Genomic DNA, 21,441 nt, shown 5'->3' on the forward strand with positions numbered 1-21,441 from the left:
AGTGTCATTGAAAAGAAGACTGTTTTGACATTGGGGCTATCCCACCTAGTGTCATTGAAAAGAAGACTGTTTTGACATTGGGGCTATCCCACCTAGTGTCATTGAAAAGACTGTTTTGACATTGGGGCTATCCCACCTAGTGTCATTGAAAAGACTGTTTTGACATTGGGGCTATCCCACCTAGTGTCATTGAAAAGACTGTTTTGACATTGGGGCTATCCCACCTAGTGTCATTGAAAAGAAGACTGTTTTGACATTGGGGCTATCCCACCTAGTGTCATTGAAAAGAAGACTGTTTTGACATTGGGGCTATCCCACCTAGTGTCATTGAAAAGAAGACTGTTTTGACATTGGGGCTATCCCACCTAGTGTCATTGAAAAGAAGACTGTTTTGACATTGGGGCTATCCCACCTAGTGTCATTGAAAAGACTGTTTTGACATTGGGGCTATCCCACCTAGTGTCATTGAAAAGAAGACTGTTTTGACATTGGGGCTATCCCACCTAGTGTCATTGAAAAGAAGACTGTTTTGACATTGGGGCTATCCCACCTAGTGTCATTGAAAAGAAGACTGTTTTGACATTGGGGCTATCCCACCTAGTGTCATTGAAAAGACTGTTTTGACATTGGGGCTATCCCACCTAGTGTCATTGAAACGAAGACTGTTTTGACATCGGGGCTATCTCACCTAGTGTCATTGAAAAGAAGACTGTTTTGACATTGGGGCTATCCCACCTAGTGTCATTGAAAAGACTGTTTTGACATTGGGGCTATCCCACCTAGTGTCATTGAAAAGAAGACTGTTTTGACATTGGGGCTATCCCACCTAGTGTCATTGAAAAGACTGTTTTGACATTGGGGCTATCCCACCTAGTGTCATTGAAAAGAAGACTGTTTTGACATTGGGGCTATCCCACCTAGTGTCATTGAAAAGAAGACTGTTTTGACATTGGGGCTATCCCACCTAGTGTCATTGAAAAGACTGTTTTGACATTGGGGCTATCCCACCTAGTGTCATTGAAAAGAAGACTGTTTTGACATTGGGGCTATCCCACCTAGTGTCATTGAAAAGAAGACTGTTTTGACATTGGGGCTATCCCACCTAGTGTCATTGAAAAGACTGTTTTGACATTGGGGCTATCCCACCTAGTGTCATTGAAAAGACTGTTTTGACATTGGGGCTATCCCACCTAGTGTCATTGAAAAGAAGACTATGCCCGACGTCCAATCTACGTTCGGTTTTGGTTGAACGTTGAAAAAAACGTTTTTTTTCCCCGAATCGTTTCAACGACTCCACTGGATCAACCTAATTTTAACGTTCTTGAGGTTTATGAACAATCATACATCACTCCTAGTATTTACACACACAGTATTTCTTTACAACATTCAATTGCTAATTGTCTTTATTAATTATTGCCAAAACATATTGACAAAGGGGTCTACATTCGGTTTTGATATTTCATATTACATAAATGTAATGTAACATTTAGTAATCCTAATTATTTACGCAACTAACTTACAATTTATTTTTGTATAATTATATTGTTTACTAACAATGTCGTAAATCAAACTTATAGTTTGTGCCAGGAGTCATTACATCATATTCTTACTGTTTTAATCAATGGTCTTTCCTTATAATGATCATTATTCTTTGTTTATTGTGTAGTAAATATTTCAGTTTTTATTTTCATTGCTTTATAATTTTCCTGTGAAGCCTATTGTGTTGAATCCATGTCTGAAATGTTCTATATAAATAAATCAATCAACAGACTTTTGCAAAACAAATTAATCCAGTGACTGACCAATCAACAGACTTTTGCAAAACAAATTAATCCAGTGACTGACCAATCAACAGACTTTTGCAAAACAAATTAATCCAGTGACTGACCAATCAACAGACTTTTGCAAAACCAATGAACAAATATTTGCGAAAGCAACACATATCTTGGTGTATCTTACTATGAAAGACAGTAGAAGTTCAGTATATCTTCTACTATGTCAAAATTGTGCACGTTATGTAAGTTTATTATCACATTTCAACCAATACAATATGTCAAAGGATTCTACTACTGAAACAAACAAATGGATCAAACAGCAGGTCCTGGACAGGTAGCATGTCCGGTGAACAGGTCAGGGTTCCATAGCCGCAGGAAGAACAGTTGAAACTGGATCAGCAGCACGACCAGGTGGACTGCGGACAGCCAGGAGTCATCAGGCCAGATAGTCCCAACATATGGTCCTAGGGCTCAGGTCCTTCGAAAGAGAGAGAGAAGAATGAGAGGGAGCATACTTAAGTTCACACGGGACACTAGATAACACAGGAGAATTGTGTGATCTCTCACCTCTCTGGCTGTAGAAGTGTTCTTCCTAACCAGTCCTTCAACAGCTCTCTGACTGAGCTCCACCCTCACTGGGTCTTCAGAGGAGAGGAAGGCTGAGGAGGGATGGAAGGATGAATGGATCAATCAGTAATATAAAGAGAGTGTTGATCATCTCCCACCCATGGAGAGACCTTTATACTGTATCCAGGGTTGGGTAGGTTACTTTCTAAATGTAATCTGTTAGTTACTAGTTACCTGTCTAAAAGTGGCATCAGTAATCTGTTAGTTACTAGTTACCTGTCTAAAAGTGTCATCAGTAATCTGTTAGTTACTAGTTACCTGTCTAAAAGTGTCATCAGTAATCTGTTAGTTACTAGTTACCTGTCTAAAAGTGTCATCAGTAATCTGTTAGTTACTAGTTACCTGTCTAAAAGTGTCATCAGTAATCTGTTAGTTACTAGTTACCTGTCTAAAAGTGTCATCAGTAATCTGTTAGTTACTAGTTACCTGTCTAAAAGTGTCATCAGTAATCTGTTAGTTATTAGTTACCTGTCTAAAAGTGTCATCAGTAATCTGTTACTTACTAGTTACCTGTCTAAAAGTGTCATCAGTAATCTGTTAGTTACTAGTTACCTGTCTAAAAGTGTCATCAGTAATCTGTTAGTTACTAGTTACCTGTCTAAAAGTGTCATCAGTAATCTGTTAGTTACTAGTTACCTGTCTAAAAGTGTCATCAGTAATCTGTTAGTTATTAGTTACCTGTCTAAAAGTGTCATCAGTAACATAACTGTTGGATTCCCCAAACTCACTAATGTAATCTGATTACTTTTAGATTCCTTTCTCCTCAAGAGGTTCAACTTAGTACCACAGTCATAAAATCTATAACCTGAACCACACTGCTAACCCTAATGGCTAACTGCTAACCCTAATGCCTACCTTGTCCCGGACTTTACCTTAAATAACCCTAACCTTTACCACACTGCTAACCCTAATGGCTAACTAACCCTTACCTTAAATAACCTTAACCATACTGCTAACCCTAATGCCTAACCCTAACATTAACCACACTGTTAACCCTAATGCCTAACCCTAACCTTAACCATACTGCTAACCCTAATGGCTAACTAACCCTTACCTTAAATAACCTTAACCTTAACCATACTGCTAACCATAATGCCTAACCCTAACCTTAACCACACTGTTAACCCTAATGCCTAACCCTAACCTTAACCATACTGCTAATACCTAACCCTTACTTTAACCACACTGTTAACCCTAATGCCTAACCCTAACCTTAACCACACTGTTAACCCTAATGCCTAACCCTAACCTTAACCACACTGTTAACCCTAATGCCTAACACTAACCTTAACCACACTGTTAACCCTAATGCCTAACCCTAACCTTAACCACACTGTTAACCCTAATGCCTAACACTAACCTTAACCACACTGTTAACCCTGATGCCTAACCCTAACCTTAACCACACTGTTAACCCTAATGCCTAATCCTAACCTTAACCACACTGTTAACCCTAATGCCTAACCCTAACCTTAACCACACTGTTAACCCTAATGCCTAACCCTAACCTTAACCACACTGTTAACCTAATGCCTAACCCTAACCTTAACCACACTGTTAACCCTAATGCCTAACCCTAACCTTAACTACACTGTTAACCCTAATGCCTAACACTAACCTTAACCATACTGCTAACCCTAATGCCTAACACTAACCTTAAGCATACTGTTAACCCTAATGCCTAACCCTAACATTAACTACACTGTTAACCCTAATGCCTAACACTAACCTTAACCACACTGTTAACCGTAATGCCTAACCCTAACATTAACCACACTGTTAACCCTAATGCCTAACCCTAACCTTAACCACACTGTTAACCCTAATGCCTAACCCTAACCTTAACCACACTGTTAACCCTAATGCCTAACCTTAACCACACTGTTAACCCTAATGCCTAACCCTAACCTTAACCACACTGTTAACCCTAATGCCTAACCCTAACCTTAACCACACTGTTAACCCTAATGCCTAACCTTAACCACACTGTTAACCCTAATGCCTAACCCTAACATTAACCACACTGTTAACCCTAATGCCTAACCCTAACATTAACCACACTGTTAACCCTAATGCCTAACCCTAACCTTAAATAACCCTGACCATACTACTAACCCTAACATTAACCACACTGTTAACCCTAATGCCTAACCCTAACCTTAAATAACCCTGACCATACTACTAACCCTAATGACGGTTCTGGTCATGGTTGGGTTCCAACTGACCTTCAGACCCTCAGAAACAAACCACCACTAGAATATTCACAAAGAAGCCTGGTAGGGAGTATATTGAATTTTTGAATGAACCTTTTCTGTCTTACTGTTCTAGCATCTGAATCAGAGGTGATACGGGATATGATATATGTCCTGTCTAGGTCGGTGATAGGGAAGAATATTGAATCAGAGGTGATACGGGATATGATATATGTCCTGTCTAGGTCGGTGATAGGGTAGAATATTGAATCAGAGGTGATATGATATATGTCCTGTCTAGGTCGGTGATAGGGTAGAATATTGAATCAGAGGTGATATGATATATGTCCTGTCTAGGTCGGTGATAGGGTAGAATATTGAATCAAAGGTGATATGGGATAGGATATATGTCCTGTCTAGGTCGGTGATAGGGTAGAATATTGAATCAGAGGTGATATGATATATGTCCTGTCTAGGTCGGTGATAGGGTAGAATATTGATTCAGAGGCTATATATATATATGTCCTGTCTAGATCGGTGATAGGGTAGAATATTGAATCAGAGGTGATATGGGATATGTCCTGTCTAGGTCGGTGATAGGGTAGAATATTGATTCAGAGGTGATATGATATATGTCCTGTCTAGGTCGGTGATAGGGTAGAATATTGAATCAGAGGTGATATGGGATATGTCCTGTCTAGGTCGGTGATAGGGTAGAATATTGAATCAGAGGTGATATGATATATGTCCTGTCTAGGTCGGTGATAGGGTAGAATATTGATTCAGAGGCTATATATATATATGTCCTGTCTAGGTCGGTAATAGGGTAGAATATTGAATCAGAGGTGATATGATATATGTCCTGTCTAGGTCGGTGATAGGGTAGAATATTGAATCAGAGGTGATATGGGATATGATATATATGTCCTGTCTAGGTCGGTGATAGGGTAGAATATTGAATCAGAGGTGATATGATATATGTCCTGTCTAGGTCAGTTCTACATCTACACATACAGTTTAAATGTCACAAATAAACTGCTTTTCACAGATGTTCTACTTCCCTAACATTAAAACAAATGATACATTTTCCCGTTACAGTATTTTTTTATTACGTAGGCTACCCAGCATTCCCTGCGAAGCCTTTGCTTCAGGAATTAGTTGTGAATGCAGCCGCAGAGCATGTTTATAGTGTGTCGGTTGGTGGGGTTTTCGTGCAAGGGCTTTTTGTTATGTCGTTTTGATATTGTCATATTTCATCACATTTAGTCGTCGACGTTACATTCTTTGCAAATTAAGCAAGCACATTTCCCTCATATACTTACCGGGTATTATCAATGGCTGCCCCCCCTCCCCAAAAATATTTTGTGATGAAGTGACGTTACGAAAATTTCAGAGGTACATGATTGGCTTACAACCAATTGAAACAAGCTAGGCTCTTCATTGGCGTTTTTTTTTGCTCTCTTTCTCTGAATTGGAACAAGCTGAAGTATCTGATTGGAGGAGAGAGGTAATGGAACAATTTGGACAATTTGAATAGAGAGGAATGCGTGAAAGGATCACACAAAGAAATTGCCCGGATAATGGGGGCGGGGTTTTGCTGGGTGAGAGGAGGACCGGTTCTTCTCAGTCCAAGGAAGAGGGGAAAATAGGGGTGGGGTTTTGCTGGGTGAGAGGAGGACCGGTTCTTCTCAGTCCAAGGAAGAGGGGGAAAATGGGGGCGGGGTTTTGCTGGGTGAGAGGAGGACCGGTTCTTCTCAGTCCAAGGAAGAGGGGAAAATAGGGGTGGGGTTTTGCTGGGTGAGAGGAGGACCGGTTCTTCTCAGTCCAAGGAAGAGGGGAAAATGGGGGCGGGGTTTTGCTGGGTGAGAGGAGGAGTTGTCAACAATGCATATTAAGTAGCCATGTGCTTTGAGCACCAGGTCTAAAACAGTGATGAGGACAACAGAAGCCCAGTCGAGGAGTTTTAATGATGAACCAGAGTATACATTGGGAAACAGGATGAAAATGGAAGGTAATTATAGCAACGTAAATCCAATAAACATTCAATACTAATGTCAGCCATCTCTATACACAAAATAACACACCATCGTTGCTCTAATGTATTGTGTGTTGTGTGTGTACGACCTTAGTACACGGGACATCAGCATGCACACAGGCTCTATTTCTTCTCACCGTCAGGTGGATGTAGAACATGGTGATAGGGCGCCTGGAGCATTGATTGATTGACGTTACACCATCAAGAGCAGTTTGAAGAAAGTGCATCTGGGCCACTGACCTGTGGACATGTTCAAAAATAAAAATATAAAATAACAAAAATAAAAACAGTTAGTTATTCATGTATTATTATTATTATTATTATTATTATTATTATTATTATTTATTTTATTTTTTAAATTTGACTCCTTTTTCGTGGTATCCAATTGTTTAGTAGCTACTCAAATCAAATCAAATTGATTTATATAGCCCTTCGTACATCAGCTGATATCTCAAAGTGCTGTACAGAAACCCCTGTGTAGCTCAGTTGGTAGAGCATGGCGCTTGTAACGCCAGGGTAGTGGGTTCGATCCCCGGGACCACCCATACGTAGAATGTATGCACACATGACTGTAAGTCGCTTTGGATAAAAGCGTCTGCTAAATGGCATATATTATTATTATTATTATTATTATTAAACCCAGCCTAAAACCCCAAACAGCAAACAATGCAGGTGTAGAAGCACGGTGGCTAGGAAAAACTCCCTAGAAAGGCCAAAACCTAGGAAGAAACCGAGAGAGGAACCAGGCTATGTGGGGTGGCCAGTCCTCTTCTGGCTGTGCCTTGTCTGCTATCTTGTCTCATCGCTACAACTCCCGTACGGGCTCGGGAGAGACGAAGGTTGAAAGCCATGCGTCCTCCGATACACAACCCAACCAATCCGCACTGCTTCTTAACACAGCGCACATCCAACCTGGAAGCCAGCCGCACCAATGTGTCGGAGGAAACACCGTGCACCTGGCAACCTTGGTTAGCGCGCACTGCGCCCGCCCGCCACAGGAGTCGCTGGTGCGCGATGAGACAATCCTACCGACCAAACCCTCCCTAACCCAGACGACGCTAGGCCAATTGTGCGTCGCCCCATGGACCACCCGGTCGCGGCCGGTTACGACAGAGTACTCATAAAATGTGCATGTTGCTTGGGAACGGACCGACGTTAGTCTGGTGTCTCGCCTCAGACCTGCCTGCCATGGATTACCCTACCAGTAGGTCTTATAAACTACAGACATTATAGCTCTGAGGGTCCTCAACACACACAAGCCTCTACACCGCGTTCAAGGTCTCGGTCCAGGTAGGGGAACAGGAAATATTTACAATACAAACATCCGACCATCACAGCCAGTGGCTCAGTGTCCTTCACCTCTCCCCTTAGCGTCCTTCACCTCTCCCCTTAGCGTCCTTCACCTCTCCCCTTAGCGTCCTTCACCTCTCCCCTTAGCGTCCTTCACCTCTCCCCTTAGCGTCCTTCACCTCTCCCCTTAGCGTCCTTCACCTCTCCCCTTAGCGTCCTTCACCTCTCCCCTTAGCGTCCTTCACTTCTCCCCTTAGCGTCCTTCACTTCTCCCCTTAGCGTCCTTCACTTCTCCCCTTAGCGTCCTTCACTTCTCCCCTTAGCGTCCTTCACTTCTCCCCTTAGCGTCCATCACTTCTCCCCTTAGCGTCCATCACTTCTCCCCCCTTAGCGTCCTTCACCTCTCCCCTTAGCGTCCTTCACCTCTCCCCTTAGTGTCCTTCACCTCTCCCCTTAGCGTCCTTCACCTCTCCCCTTAGCGTCCTTCACCTCTCCCCTTAGCGTCCTTCACCTCTCCCCTTAGCGTCTTTCACTTCTCCCCTTAGCGTCCTTCACCTCTCCCCTTAGTGTGATTCATTTCCTCCAGCCACTGGGCCACGGTCTTACCCCCCTGCAGTAACAGAGCAGAACCCCTGTGCCCCGTCTCCCGCCGCTTCGGCAACCCACATTTGGAGAAGACGTACTGCTCGCGTTGCCTTCTTTTCCCAGATGTCCCCTCCTATTTGTCCCTTCGCCATCCTCTTCCTCCTCCAAGCCGTTGTCCTTGGCACCGGAGGCGGTAAAGAGGAGCCCGTCTGTGGTCCTTGGGCTTGCAGGGTTTGGGAGGGGCCGGGAAGTGCGGGGGATTGTTGCTCCAGGTGGGCTGGTAGTTGGTAGTGGCGCTGGTAGTGGAGGGAGGGGCTGGGCTGCAGGTAGGGGCGGGGCCTGGCTGCAGGGAGGGGCTTGGCTGCAAGGAGGGGCTGGGCGGTGACGCTGGGTGCAGGAGCGAGCCCCAATCCCTGGTGCAGCACCATCCTCTCCCTCTGACGCCAAGAGTACCTGAAACAGGGAAAGAAACCAAACACAAAGCTGTCACTCAGATTGTCATTTAGTCACAAGGCTTTTGTGTAACAAGTCTTCCATAACGTCTTACCACTGACTGATGGTCCTGTGATTCAGCTCAAAGAGCTGAAGGTTGGTCTGGGCCATCAACCTCGGGCTGTTCAGCACTGCCTCCCTGATGGCCACGTAGTCTGCCAGAATGAGCGCCCACCTGCTCTTCTTGACGCCGGCAGACTGCGTGGCGCTGGGACAGAGCTGACTGCAAATTGGTCTCCACCAAACGTCCGGTGCCCGGCCAATTTGCAGGGCCCGAGTTGAGACCGAGATGGGAACTGAAACAAAGGAGATAAATAATTAGAGAACATTAAAAAAATAATGATAACCATCGCCTGAAATTCATATGCATTTAATGTAGAGGCAATATAATAGTGAGGACATGAACAACATACCGTTGGAGTCTATTCCTCAATGGACGACTTCTCCTTCGTTGCCTTGAACCGCCCCTGAACGATCCTCTCCTGGTGCCGGGCAGGGTAGATGGCGCCACCAGACCGTCTACCCTGTGGTCCGACAGCCCCTGAACGATCCTCTCCTGGTGCCGGGCAGGGTAGATGGCGCCACCAGACCGTCTACCCTGTGGTCCGACAGCCCCTGAACGATCCTCTCCTGGTGCCGGGCAGGGTAGATGGCGCCACCAGACCGTCTACCCTGTGGTCCGACAGCCCCTGAACGATCCTCTCCTGGTGCCGGGCAGGGTAGATGGCGCCACCAGACCGTCTACCCTGTGGTCCGACAGCCCCTGAACGAACCTCTCCTGGTGCCGGGCAGGGTAGATGGCGCCACCAGACCGTCTACCCTGTGGTCCGACAGCCCCTGAACGATCCTCTCCTGGTGCCGGGCAGGGTAGATGGCGCCACCAGACCGTCTACCCTGTGGTCCGACAGCCCCTGAACGATCCTCTCCTGGTGCCGGGCAGGGTAGATGGCGCCACCAGACCGTCTACCCTGTGGTCCGACAGCCCCTGAACGATCCTCTCCTGGTGCCGGGCAGGGTAGATGGCGCCACCAGACCGTCTACCCTGTGGTCCGACAGCCCCTGAACGATCCTCTCCTGGTGCCGGGCAGGGTAGATGGCGCCACCAGACCGTCTACCCTGTGGTCCGACAGCCCCTGACGGTTCCTCACCCCCACCAAGGCCCTGGCAAGCCGACAGACATGCTGGTAGCCCGGCAGTCTATCAGGGCCTTTCGTCTCCCCCCTGAAGATAAAGAGACGTGGAAGAATCGATGAGGACGATGTCACACATTTAGGGGTAACACATAACATTCTTCTACAAAAGGAAATAGGAGATGTTATTTTATATTGTGTAACTGATGTTAATCTGTTAAATGTTTCAGCGTGTCAAGTTAAACTGTAGTTTATTATGTAACTGATGTTAATCTGTTAAATGTTTCAGCGTGTCAAGTTAAACTGTAGTTTATTATGTAACTGATATTAATCTGTTAAATGTTTCCGTTGTGTCAAGTTAAACTGTAGTTTATTATGTAACTGATGTTAATCTGTTAAATGTTTCCGTGTGTCAAGTTAACCTGTAGTTTGTTTTGTTATCCTGTTTAGTGAATGATTACTGTGACTATTAATGGGAGTTTAGGCCATGAAAACGGTGTGTATGCTAATTTAGAAATCATGACCCAATCAGATAAGAGGAAATTGCCTAGGATCAGAGACCAGGGCCCAGAAGATGGTTCGCTAAACAAACGGTGTTTATGCTAATTTAGAATCCATGACCCAATCAGATAAGAGGAAATTGCCTAGGATCAGAGACCAGGGCCCAGAAGATGGTTCGCTAAACAAACGGTGTGTATGCTAATTTAGAGACCGGGGCCCAGAGGACATTCCACCGGGGAAAGACGTTGGGGTCATAGAATGTAAAGGGAGGTGACGTCTACAGGGGAAGAGTATAAGACGTTGGGGTCATAGAATGTAAAGGGAGGTGACGTCTACAGGGGAAGAGTATAAGACGTTGGGGGTCATAGAATGTAAAGGGAGGTGGCGTCTACAGGGGAAGAGTTTAAGGCGTTGGGGGTCATAGAATGTAAAGGGAGGTGACGTCTACAGGGGAAGAGTATAAGACGTTGGGGGTCATAGAATGTAAAGGGAGGTGACGTCTACAGGGGAAGAGTTTAAGACGTTGGGGTCATGGAATGTAAAAAACAACAATCGACTAAATGGGGTCAGACATCATATCATTATGACATCATAATAGCCATTGATTCTTGAAGAATATAACTTAGAAATGACTCAAATGATTCAACTGTATTTCCCCCATCAGAAACCAAAACATAAGCTTGTATAACACCACTATTGGTAAATTAACACTGTATAGCCTCAATCTGGTTAAAACTATCATTTTGACCTTATGGACGGCCAGTCCTTGTATTCATAGTGTAGTGAATTCAGAGCGAGGCCCTGAGCTGAACTCAAACCTGAGTCCAGCGACTGTCAAGCCAACACCTTATAACTGTTTTGCCAAGATGTCTGAACTTCTTGATGAGGTTGCTAGGTGTTGGGTTAAGGTTGCTAACAATAGCTTTCTCTATGAATTTAAGAGTGGTAACATTTCTCCAGCCCCAATCTCTCAGCTGTTTACCAAGTCTCTGGGCAGCCATTTTGTTGCTGTTTAAATCCGAGGTTGTCCCTTTTAAAAAGCCACAATCAAATCAACCAATCTGCAGTTTAAACAATAAAGCGTCATTCCGCCACTTATAAACGTTTATGATGTAACAATGATGTGATGATGTAAAAATATGAAATGAAATGGGATAACTAACTAGACGACAGAATGGGGTTTAAAACACAGTGGCTAATATACAACAAAACGTCTAAAGAGCTTTACTGGTTCGTCTATTTTGTCTAGCAAGCTACGGAGGTGTCTGACTGACTGTTGCTGCCGTCCACTAGATTATACGTCACATCAGCGGCATCGCCTTAAAGTCGCACATCGCCACCTGTCTGATGAAGAGAAACAGATATATCTAGCCTCCAAATACTGAAATAAGATACATATTTTTTTATAGAGTGCACTGAAAATATTCAGCTGCAATAAGAATTATATTGATAGTATGAAGAGTGTTATATAAATATATGTAAACATTCATATACATAGTTCATATATTATACAGCGCCAAGCCAAACCGCCTGACTCAAGTCATCTACCTACCCCTGTTAAAACAGGAACTAGCACACAGCCAGCAATAAAACTACCCCCCTAACACTATCCCGTCAGCTTTGTTTGCCTCCCGACCCCAGGAAACAAAGACATTCCATCACAAGAACACATACACCCAGCCATAGTAAACTGCCCCTCTACCTCACGAACCCCTGACACAAAACATCTCCTAGAATAAACAGTCTTCTCCTCTTCTACTGGTCGGGTGCCCAGAACAGAAGACTGCTGTGCACCAATGGGGGCTTCTACTCTGGCTAGAGCGGGTCCGCCTCCAACCCTACGGGACCATTCAGAAGGCATCACGACAAGACTCTACCTACCTTATTCTATGTATAAAAATGAATGTAACCTTTGTATAAGTTCTCTTTTTCACCTGACTCCTTATCGGGTTATATGAACTAGATCCGTGCACGTAAAACTGCAGGACAAGATATCTTTTAACTCATTAAAACTGCCTTTTGTTACAACTGAAATCCACTCTGTCCAGCGCCCGTGATGTGGTCGCGACTCTCCAGTATTTAACAAGAGGTAACTCCATGGACCATTTATCCAATGTATTGTAAAGCTAGCCAATGTTACAGTTTGAATAGCCTAGCCTGCTACTGTAAATGTATTTTTTTAATGTATTTATTTATTATTTTATTAATAAATGTATTTAAGGCTGAAATTAGATAGTAATATTGTTTAGAGTGCACTGAAAATATTCAGCTGCAATAAGAATTATCTTGATAGTATGAAGAGGTAACTCCATGGACCATTTATCCAATGTATTGTAAAGCTAGCCAATGTTACAGTTTGAATAGCCTAGCCAGCTACTGTAAATGTATTTTTAAAAATGTATTTATGTTTTTTTTTTATTAATAACAAAACAATATATAAAGTACATGAGGGAACACAGGCATGCATAGATTACAGACAATAGACAATCGAGCTAGAGGCGGGGCTGGGGGCGGGGCTAGGGGGTACAATATCACATTACAATTACACAAGGACCTTAAGGGACATGCATATACTTACAATTCTAACAGCTTTTTTGTTAGTAGAGCATTTAACCGTCTTATTAAAATACAGTTCAATTTATTTTTGTAGGGTACGAAAATGTGGTTTTCTGTTTGTAAATTTACATTTGTGTATATGAAATTTGGCCAAAAGAATAATGAAATTAATTACATAAAAATGATTCAGTTTATTTCTATTGTATGTAAAGAATCCAAACAGTACATCTCTCAACAATAATGTAAAATCTTCATAAATGTGTTCAATTATAAATCTACTGATGTCTTGCCACAGTTTTCTTACATGCATACAATGCCAAAAAAGATGCACAACTGTTTCTGGGTGGTCATTACAAAAGGAGCAATTTGAGTTGATGTTTTCCTTAAACTTCTTCATATAGTGGTTGGCAGGATAATATTTGTGAATAATTTTAAAGGAAACTTCCTTAATTTTGTTAACAAGTAGGTATGTGTGTGGCAACATCCAAACTTTTTCCCAACAGATATTAACAATAAATCCATTCCAATAAGGAATGACATAAGGTATGGATACAACATCCTGCTGAAACAAGGATCGTATCGCTCTGTTGTTGAATGGACCAAAAGAGAAACAAAATCTTTCCTACTGAAGATGGCGATATTTCTACTGTGACGTATAATCTACATAAGGTATAGATACAACATCCTGCTGAAACGCTACTGTAAATGTCCATTTGTGTTTCATAGTTACATCGTAGATAAAAGCAGGTCATTGGTTGCCTCGATCACAGGGGGTCTGTACTGGACTTCTGATTGGTTCCAAGTTTACGAGTTTGGCAAATTTGACTGAGCAGACAGACAGAGTGTTAAAATGTACTTTTCATGAGAAAATGTGCAAGAATTGAAGGTGACAACAAAAGTTATAGTCATAACAATTTTGTACTGTGATATCTTGCCCACTCCAGTCACCATATGGCGGTCTGCGACTTTAAGGCGATGCTGCTGGTGTGACGTATAATGTAGTGGACGGAACTCTTCTTTCAACAGCAGCAACAGTTCGTCAGACACCTCGGTAGCTTGATAGACAAAATAGACGAACCAATAAAGCTCTGTAGACGCTTTCATGTATATTAGCCACTGTGTTTAAATCAACTTCTGTCGTTTAGTTAGTTATCCCATTTAATTTCATATTTACGGTGTTGTTATTATTCAGCTAGCTCCTTGTTAAGTTAGCATTAGCCTAGCTAGCTAACATCTCTGACCATGAGTTCACTAAGCTACTCTCCTCCTGTTAAAGAAGAGGTGGTCTGCTGGACGGAGAAAGAAGCTCTGGGGCTGAACATTGTCGTGAAAGAGGAGGAGGAAGAGGAGGCTGTTACAATACAAAAACAAGTAGAGATTGAGGCTGTTACCGTGAAAGAAGAGAAAGACGTTTCAGTGAAAGAAGAGGAAGATGTGTTCAGAGTGAAAGAGGAGGATGTTACAGTAAAAGAAGAGGAGGGAGAGAAAGAGGAGGATGGGGAGATGACTGTCACATCGAAAAAGGAGGAGGAAGAAGACGAGGAAACTGGATATCTGGGCCCGGTTTCCCAAAGTCATCTTAAGGCATCCAATGGTTTTAACGATGAACTCAACCGTAAAATGTGTTTGAAAAACCCTTCCCCGATTAACACTAGTAAGTACCGTCTTAAAAACAGAGGCACAAACTCTGCAGTTGTTGAACTGATGTTTGGTGTTAAAGTGACATTGCTACATCCATTTTTGGACTTTTAAATTATTTATTTATAGGCATTGATTCTTGAAGAATATAACACATGCCTCAAGAGCTTAGTTCAACTGTTGTACCACATCAGAAAAATTACAGCTTTGTTATTGTTTAAACTGCATATTGGTTGATTGATGTGTTTTTTTAAATGGGGCAAACTAGGATTTAAACCGCAACAAAATGGCTGCCCAGAGACTTGGTTAACAGCTGAGGGATGGGGAAGGAGAAGTGTTACCACTCTCAAATTCATAGAGAACGATATTGTAGAAACCTTAACCCAACACCTAGCGACCTCGTCAAGAAGTTCAGACATCTTGGCGTAACAGTTAAAAGGTGTTGACTTGACAGCCGCTGGACCCAGGTTTGAGTTCAGCTCAGGGCCTCCCCCTGAGGACTGGCCATCCATAAGGTCATAATGATAGTTTTAACCAGATTTTGAGGCTATACAGTGTTTGTTCATGAACAATGGCCTTTAACAAGCTTATGTTTTGGTTTCTGATGGGGGAAATACAGTTGAATAATCTACAATGTTATTCAATTCAAAGTGTTTGGTGGATATTTCAACTCTGTAGTTGTGAGGGTGAATATCTGACTGAAAAGGTTTATGCTTCTGCTTTCAGACACAGCTCGTTCTAGCTCCGTTAACGATCTAATTACATCGTCACGTCATTGTGTAATTACACCGTCACGTCATTGTGTAATTACACCGTCACGTCATTGTGTAATTACATCGTCACGTCATTGTGTAATTACATCGTCACGTCATTGTGTAATTACATCGTCACGTCATTGTGTAATTACATAGTCACGTCCTTGTTTTAGGGAGGCAGCGTGGTTGTAAATCAAATCAAAGTTTATTTGTCACGTTCACCTTACAGTGAAATGCTTACTTACAGACCCTAACCAACAGTGCAGTTCAAGAAGAAATATTTACCAATTCTTAAGTAAAAAAAATAGACAAGTAAAGAAATAAATAAATAAAAAACAGTTCAATGACAGTGAAAATAACAGTTGTGAGGGTGGTACTAGTACAGAGTCAATGTGCGGGGGCACCGGCTAGTCATGCTAATTGAGGTAATATGTACATGAATGTATAGTTAAAGTGACTATGCATAGACAATAAACAGAGAGTAGCAGCGCCGTAAAAGAGGGGTTGGGGGAGGGGTGGCGGGTCACAATGCAAATAGTCCGGGTAGCCATTTGATTACCTGTTCAGGAGACTGATGGCATGGGGGTAAAAACTGTTGAGAAGCCTTTGTCCTAGACTTGGCACTCCGGTACCGCTTGCCATGCCTTGGTAGAGAGAACAGTCTATGACTGGAGTGGCTGGGGTCTTCAACCATTTTTAGGGTCTACCTCTGACACCGCCTGCTGTAGAGGTCGTGGATGGCAGGCAGCTTAGCCCCAGTGATGTACTGGGGCGTACGCACTACCCTCTGCAGTCGGAGGCCGAGCAGTTGCCATACCAGGCAGTGATGCAACCAGTCAGGATGCTCTCGATGGTGCAGCTGTAGAACCTTTTGAGGATCTGAGGACCCATGCCAAATATTATCAGTCTCCTGAGGGGGAATAGGTTTTGTTGTGCCCTCCTCGCGACTGTCTTGATGTGTTTTGACCATGTTAGTTTGTTGGTGATGTGGACACCAAGGAACTTGAAGCTCTCAACCTGCTCCACTAGAGCCCCGTCGATGACAATGGGGGCGTCCTCGGTACTCCTTTTCATGTAGTCCACAATCTCCTTTGTCTTGATTACACTGAGGGATATGTTGTTATTCTGGCACAAACTTAATGATTGTGTTCGAGTCGTGCCTGGCCATGCAGTCGTGGGTGAATAGGGAGTACAGGAGAGGGCTGAGTACGCACTCCTGAGGGACTCCAGTGTTGAGGATCAACGTGGCAGATGTGTTGCTACCTACCCTCACCACATGGGAGTGGCCCGTCTGGAAGTCCAGGATCCAGTTGCAGAGGGAGGTGTTTAGTCCCAGGATCCTAAGCTTAGTGATGAGCTTTGAGGGCACAATGGTGTTGAATGCTGAGCTGTAGTCAATGAATAGCATTCTCACATAGGTGTTCCTTTTGTCCAGGTGGGAAAGGGCAGTGTGGAGTGCAATAGAGAATGCATCATCTGTGGATCTGTTGGGGTGGTATGCAAATTGGTGTTGGTCTAGGGTTTCTGGGATAATGGTGTTGATGTGAGCCATTACCAGCCTTTCAAAACACTTCATGGCTACGGACGTGAGTGCTACGGGTCTGTAGTCATTTAGGCAGGTTACCTTAGTGCTCTTGGGCACAGGAACTATGGTGGTCTGCTTGAAGCATGTTGGTATTACAGACTCAATCAGGGACATGTTGAAAATGTCAGTGAAGACATTTGCCAGTTGATCAGCACATGCCCAGAGCACACATCCTGGTAAACCGTCTGGCCCAACTGTCTTGTGAATGTCGACCTGTTTAAAGGTCTTACTCACATTGTCTGCGGAGAGCATGAAGACACAGTCGTCCGGAACAGCTGATGCTCTCATGTATGTCTCAGTGTTGCTTGCCTCGAAGCGAGCATGAAAGTGATTTTAGCTCATCTGGTAGGCTCATGTCACTGGGCAGCTCGCAGCTGTGCTTCCCTTTGTAGTCTGTAATAGTTCGCAGGCCCTGCCACGGTGCAGTATGATTCAATCTTAGTACTGTATTCCATGTCGTCAATCAACCACGATTCGGTGAAACAGAAGATATGACCGTTTTTGATGTCCCGTTGGGAGGATATTCGTGATCGTAGTCAGAAGATATTACAGTTTTTGATGTCCCGTTGGGAGGATATTCGTGATCGTAGTCAGAAGATATTACAGTTTTTGATGTCCCGTTGGGAGGATATTCGTGATCGTAGTCAGAAGATATTACAGTTTTTGATGTCCCGTTGGGAGGATATTCGTGATCGTAGTCAGAAGATATTACAGTTTTTGATGTCCCGTTGGGAGGATATTTGTGATCGTAGTCAGAAGATATTACAGTTTTTGATGTCCCGTTGGGAGGATATTCGTGATCGTAGTCTAATTTATTGTCCAATGTTGGCGAGTGATGTTGATGGTAAGGGCAGATGTCCCGCCGTCGGCGGATCCTTCCTCCTGCGTCTCTCTTTCTCTTGACGGGGATGTTGTCCGGTGTCTGAAGTACATCCTGTGCTTCCTGCTCGTTGAAAAATAAAATCTGAGGTGAGCGATCGCTGATCCTGATATCCACAAGCTCTTTTTCTGCCGTACGGAACATTATGTACAAAATAAGTTACAAATAATGCGAAAAAAACACATAATAGCACAATTGGTTAGGCACCCCTGTAAAACGGCTGCCATTTTCTTCTTGACCCAAGTGAATAAGACGTCTGACGACCAAGTGAGGAATCTTGTAGTAGTGACAGATGGTCAGTGTGCTCACCACCACTACGTTGGTAAGACTTTAACTAGAGGGGAAGACGGTTGTTTAATGTGAGGCTTGGAGATGTTTTGTAGTGTCCATCCGGTATAAGATGCTCAAGGCATGTCTCCATCCAGACGGCCATCACTGAGGGTCGTTTAATGTGAGCTGGTCAGAGACACAATCGCTCTCTCTCTCCCCCAATTAGTGCGCATTCATTGTTTCCTCATTTCAGTGTGTGAATTGTTTGCCTTTCGATTGTTAGATGTCTCACTGTTTGACAACCATTGCTGTAGCTCTTTCACCACATCTTAAACCGACACATTTTATGGGGGGTTGTATTATGCTAATTCGTTTTCAGGGGGGGGTGCAGACATCAACTCTAGGGGGTTAACCTGTCTCCTCCCCCCTCATCTACACTGATTGGAGTGGATTTAACAAGTGACATCAATAAGGATCATATCTTTAACCTGGATTCACCTGGTCAGTCTGTCATGGAAGGAGCAGGTGTTCTTAATGTTTTGTTCACTAAGTGTATATAGTCTTCTGCCCCTGTAAGTTCACATGTGGAACTGAATCATCCACTATACTACTGTGGAAACAATAATACAAAACATGTATATTCTTTTTAAGATAATTGTCAAGTAAGTTTCTAAAAGCATTTAAACTTCATTAGAATCATCATTTCATTACAGACGACATGGGCCTTTTAGCTAAAAGAATTCTGCTGTTGTGGGCCTTTCTTTAACCATCTGTCTGACTTTGTCGTTCATCCAGGAGAGAGACGTGACTCTTGTGGATCCTCTGGGGAGCCTCAACAACATCATGATGCTGAAGAGGCAGAGAAGAGTCTCTCCACATCAGAACACCTCAAAAAACACCAGCGGAGACCCACAGGGAAGAAACCTCACCACTGCTCTGACTTTAGAAAGAGTTACTCAAGATCATATTCACTAAAAGTACACCAGAGAATTCACACAGGAGAGAGAACATATCGCTGTAATCAATGTGGAAAGAGGTTTGCTCACTTAAAAACACTGGTAGTACACCTGAGAATACACACTGGGGAGAAATGTCACAGCTGCTCTGATTGTGGGAAGAGGTGCACCTCTTTAGTTACCCTTAAAATACATCAAAGAATCCATACAGGAGAGAAACCTTATAGCTGCTCTGACTGTGGGAAGAGATGCACCTCTTTAGTTGCCCTTAAAGTACACCAGAGAATCCATACAGGAGAGAAACCTTATAGCTGTGACCAATGTGGGAAGACTTTTACTCAGTCAAACAACCTGATATCACACCAGAGAACGCACACAGGAGAGAAGCCTTACCACTGCTCTGAGTGCGGTAAGAGTTTCTCCAGAACAGATACACTAAAAGTACACCAGAGAATCCATACAGGAGAGAAACGTTATTGCTGCTCTGACTGTGGGAGGAGATTTCTTTGGTCAGGACATTTAAAATCACACCAGAGAAGACACACTGGAGAGAAACCTTATAGCTGTGATCAATGTGGGAAGACTTTTACTCAGTCAAGCAACCTGATAGCACACCGGAGAACACACACAGGAGAGAAATATCACAGCTGCTCTGATTGTGGGAAGAGATGTACCTCTTTAGTAACACTTAAAATACATGAGAGAATCCATACAGGTGCGAAATGTTATAGCTGTGACCAATGTGGGAAGACTTTTACTCAGTCAAACAACCTGATATCACACCAGAGAACACATACAGGGGAGAAGCCTTACCACTGCTCTGACTGCGGTAAGAGTTTCTCCAGATCAGATTCTCTAAAAAGACACCAGAGAACACACACAGGCGAGAAATCTCATAGCTGTGAACAATGTGACAAGAGATACTCTGATAAAAGATCTCTGATTAAACATCAGAAAATACATGAAGGAGTTGTTTTATGATATCAATGAAATGATGTCACAATATAGAATGTTTCAACATTGTAGTAGGAGTATTTTAATGATGTCACAATGTAGAATGTTTTAACATTGTAGTAGGAGTATTTTAATGATGTCACAATGTAGAATGTTTTAACATTGTAGTAGGAGTATTTTAATGATGTCACAATGTAGAATGTTTTAACATTGTAGTAGGAGTATTCTAATGATGCCATAATGTAGATATGACATATATGATATCAATGTAATAATAATTAGTATTTTAATGATGTTCCATTGATTTCAGTGTAACATGGATATTATATAGCCTGATAGCCTCATCAGGGGAAAAATCCAGGTTCTGAATTGAAAGATTACTATCTAACAAAAAAAGTGTTGCGTTTCCACTTACCGCATTGGTGACCTACTTGAATTAAAATGCAACACATCAAAATGTAGCTGTTTGTTCCTAATTGTTGTTTAACCGGTGATGTACATATTATTCCCAGATTCCTTGTGGTTTTTGATCTGTTAGTTTTAACAGGACGTGCAACCCCCCCCCCCCCCCCCCCCTTTGCGCAATTTATTTCCAAGTGATATCGATTTGAGTGATGACAAATAAGTGTTGCATTTCCCTTAGTTTTGGGACCCCCTACATTTAAATGCATCACTCCAACATGTAGCTGACTCTTCTGCTAGTTGTCGTTATTCCACTACTGAAGAAGCATGACTCAAATCACCTCATATTTCAAACATTCAGCCTGACAAAAGATACATGTTTTATTATTCCATGCCTCACTATTAAGTGAATTGTTGCTAACACCTATTAACAAAGAGGTGTATATTTGGTTTTGATGTTGAATATTTCATAACATTTTCAATTCATGTAACATTTGCAACCAACTTACAATTTGTATAAATGTTTATGAAACAATGTAATAAAACTAGATTATATTTCTGGTTGGGTATTACATATATTATATTCTTACTATTTTTATTAATGTAATTTCCTTAGAATGATCATTAGTCTTTTCAGTTTTTATTGCTTTTCTTTAGTATTTATCCTTATGGTTGTTGTGTAGTAAATATTACAGTTATTGTTATTCTTTAGTTTTTTATCCTCATATTAGTTTTTATTTTCATTGTTTTCCATTAGTTATTTCTTGTGAAGCCATGTCTGAAATGTTCTGTATAAATAAAGCTTGATTTGATTTGAA

At 42.7% G+C, this 21,441-nt stretch overlaps 1 protein-coding gene across 1 annotated transcript; it reads left to right on the forward strand.

The window, feature by feature from the left end:
• Positions 1–19,168: 19,168 nt before the first annotated feature.
• On the forward strand, positions 19,169–21,441 carry LOC124024291 (zinc finger protein 239-like; the record flags this gene model as incomplete). The annotated part of the gene is made up of 1 exon (XM_046338279.1): positions 19,169–21,441. A coding segment is annotated over one exon (1,080 nt), but the record flags the coding sequence as incomplete, so codon positions are not given.

This window comes from Oncorhynchus gorbuscha, unplaced genomic scaffold, assembly GCF_021184085.1.
Source record: "Oncorhynchus gorbuscha isolate QuinsamMale2020 ecotype Even-year unplaced genomic scaffold, OgorEven_v1.0 Un_scaffold_1824, whole genome shotgun sequence".
NCBI classification, from domain to species: Eukaryota; Metazoa; Chordata; class Actinopteri; order Salmoniformes; family Salmonidae; genus Oncorhynchus; species Oncorhynchus gorbuscha.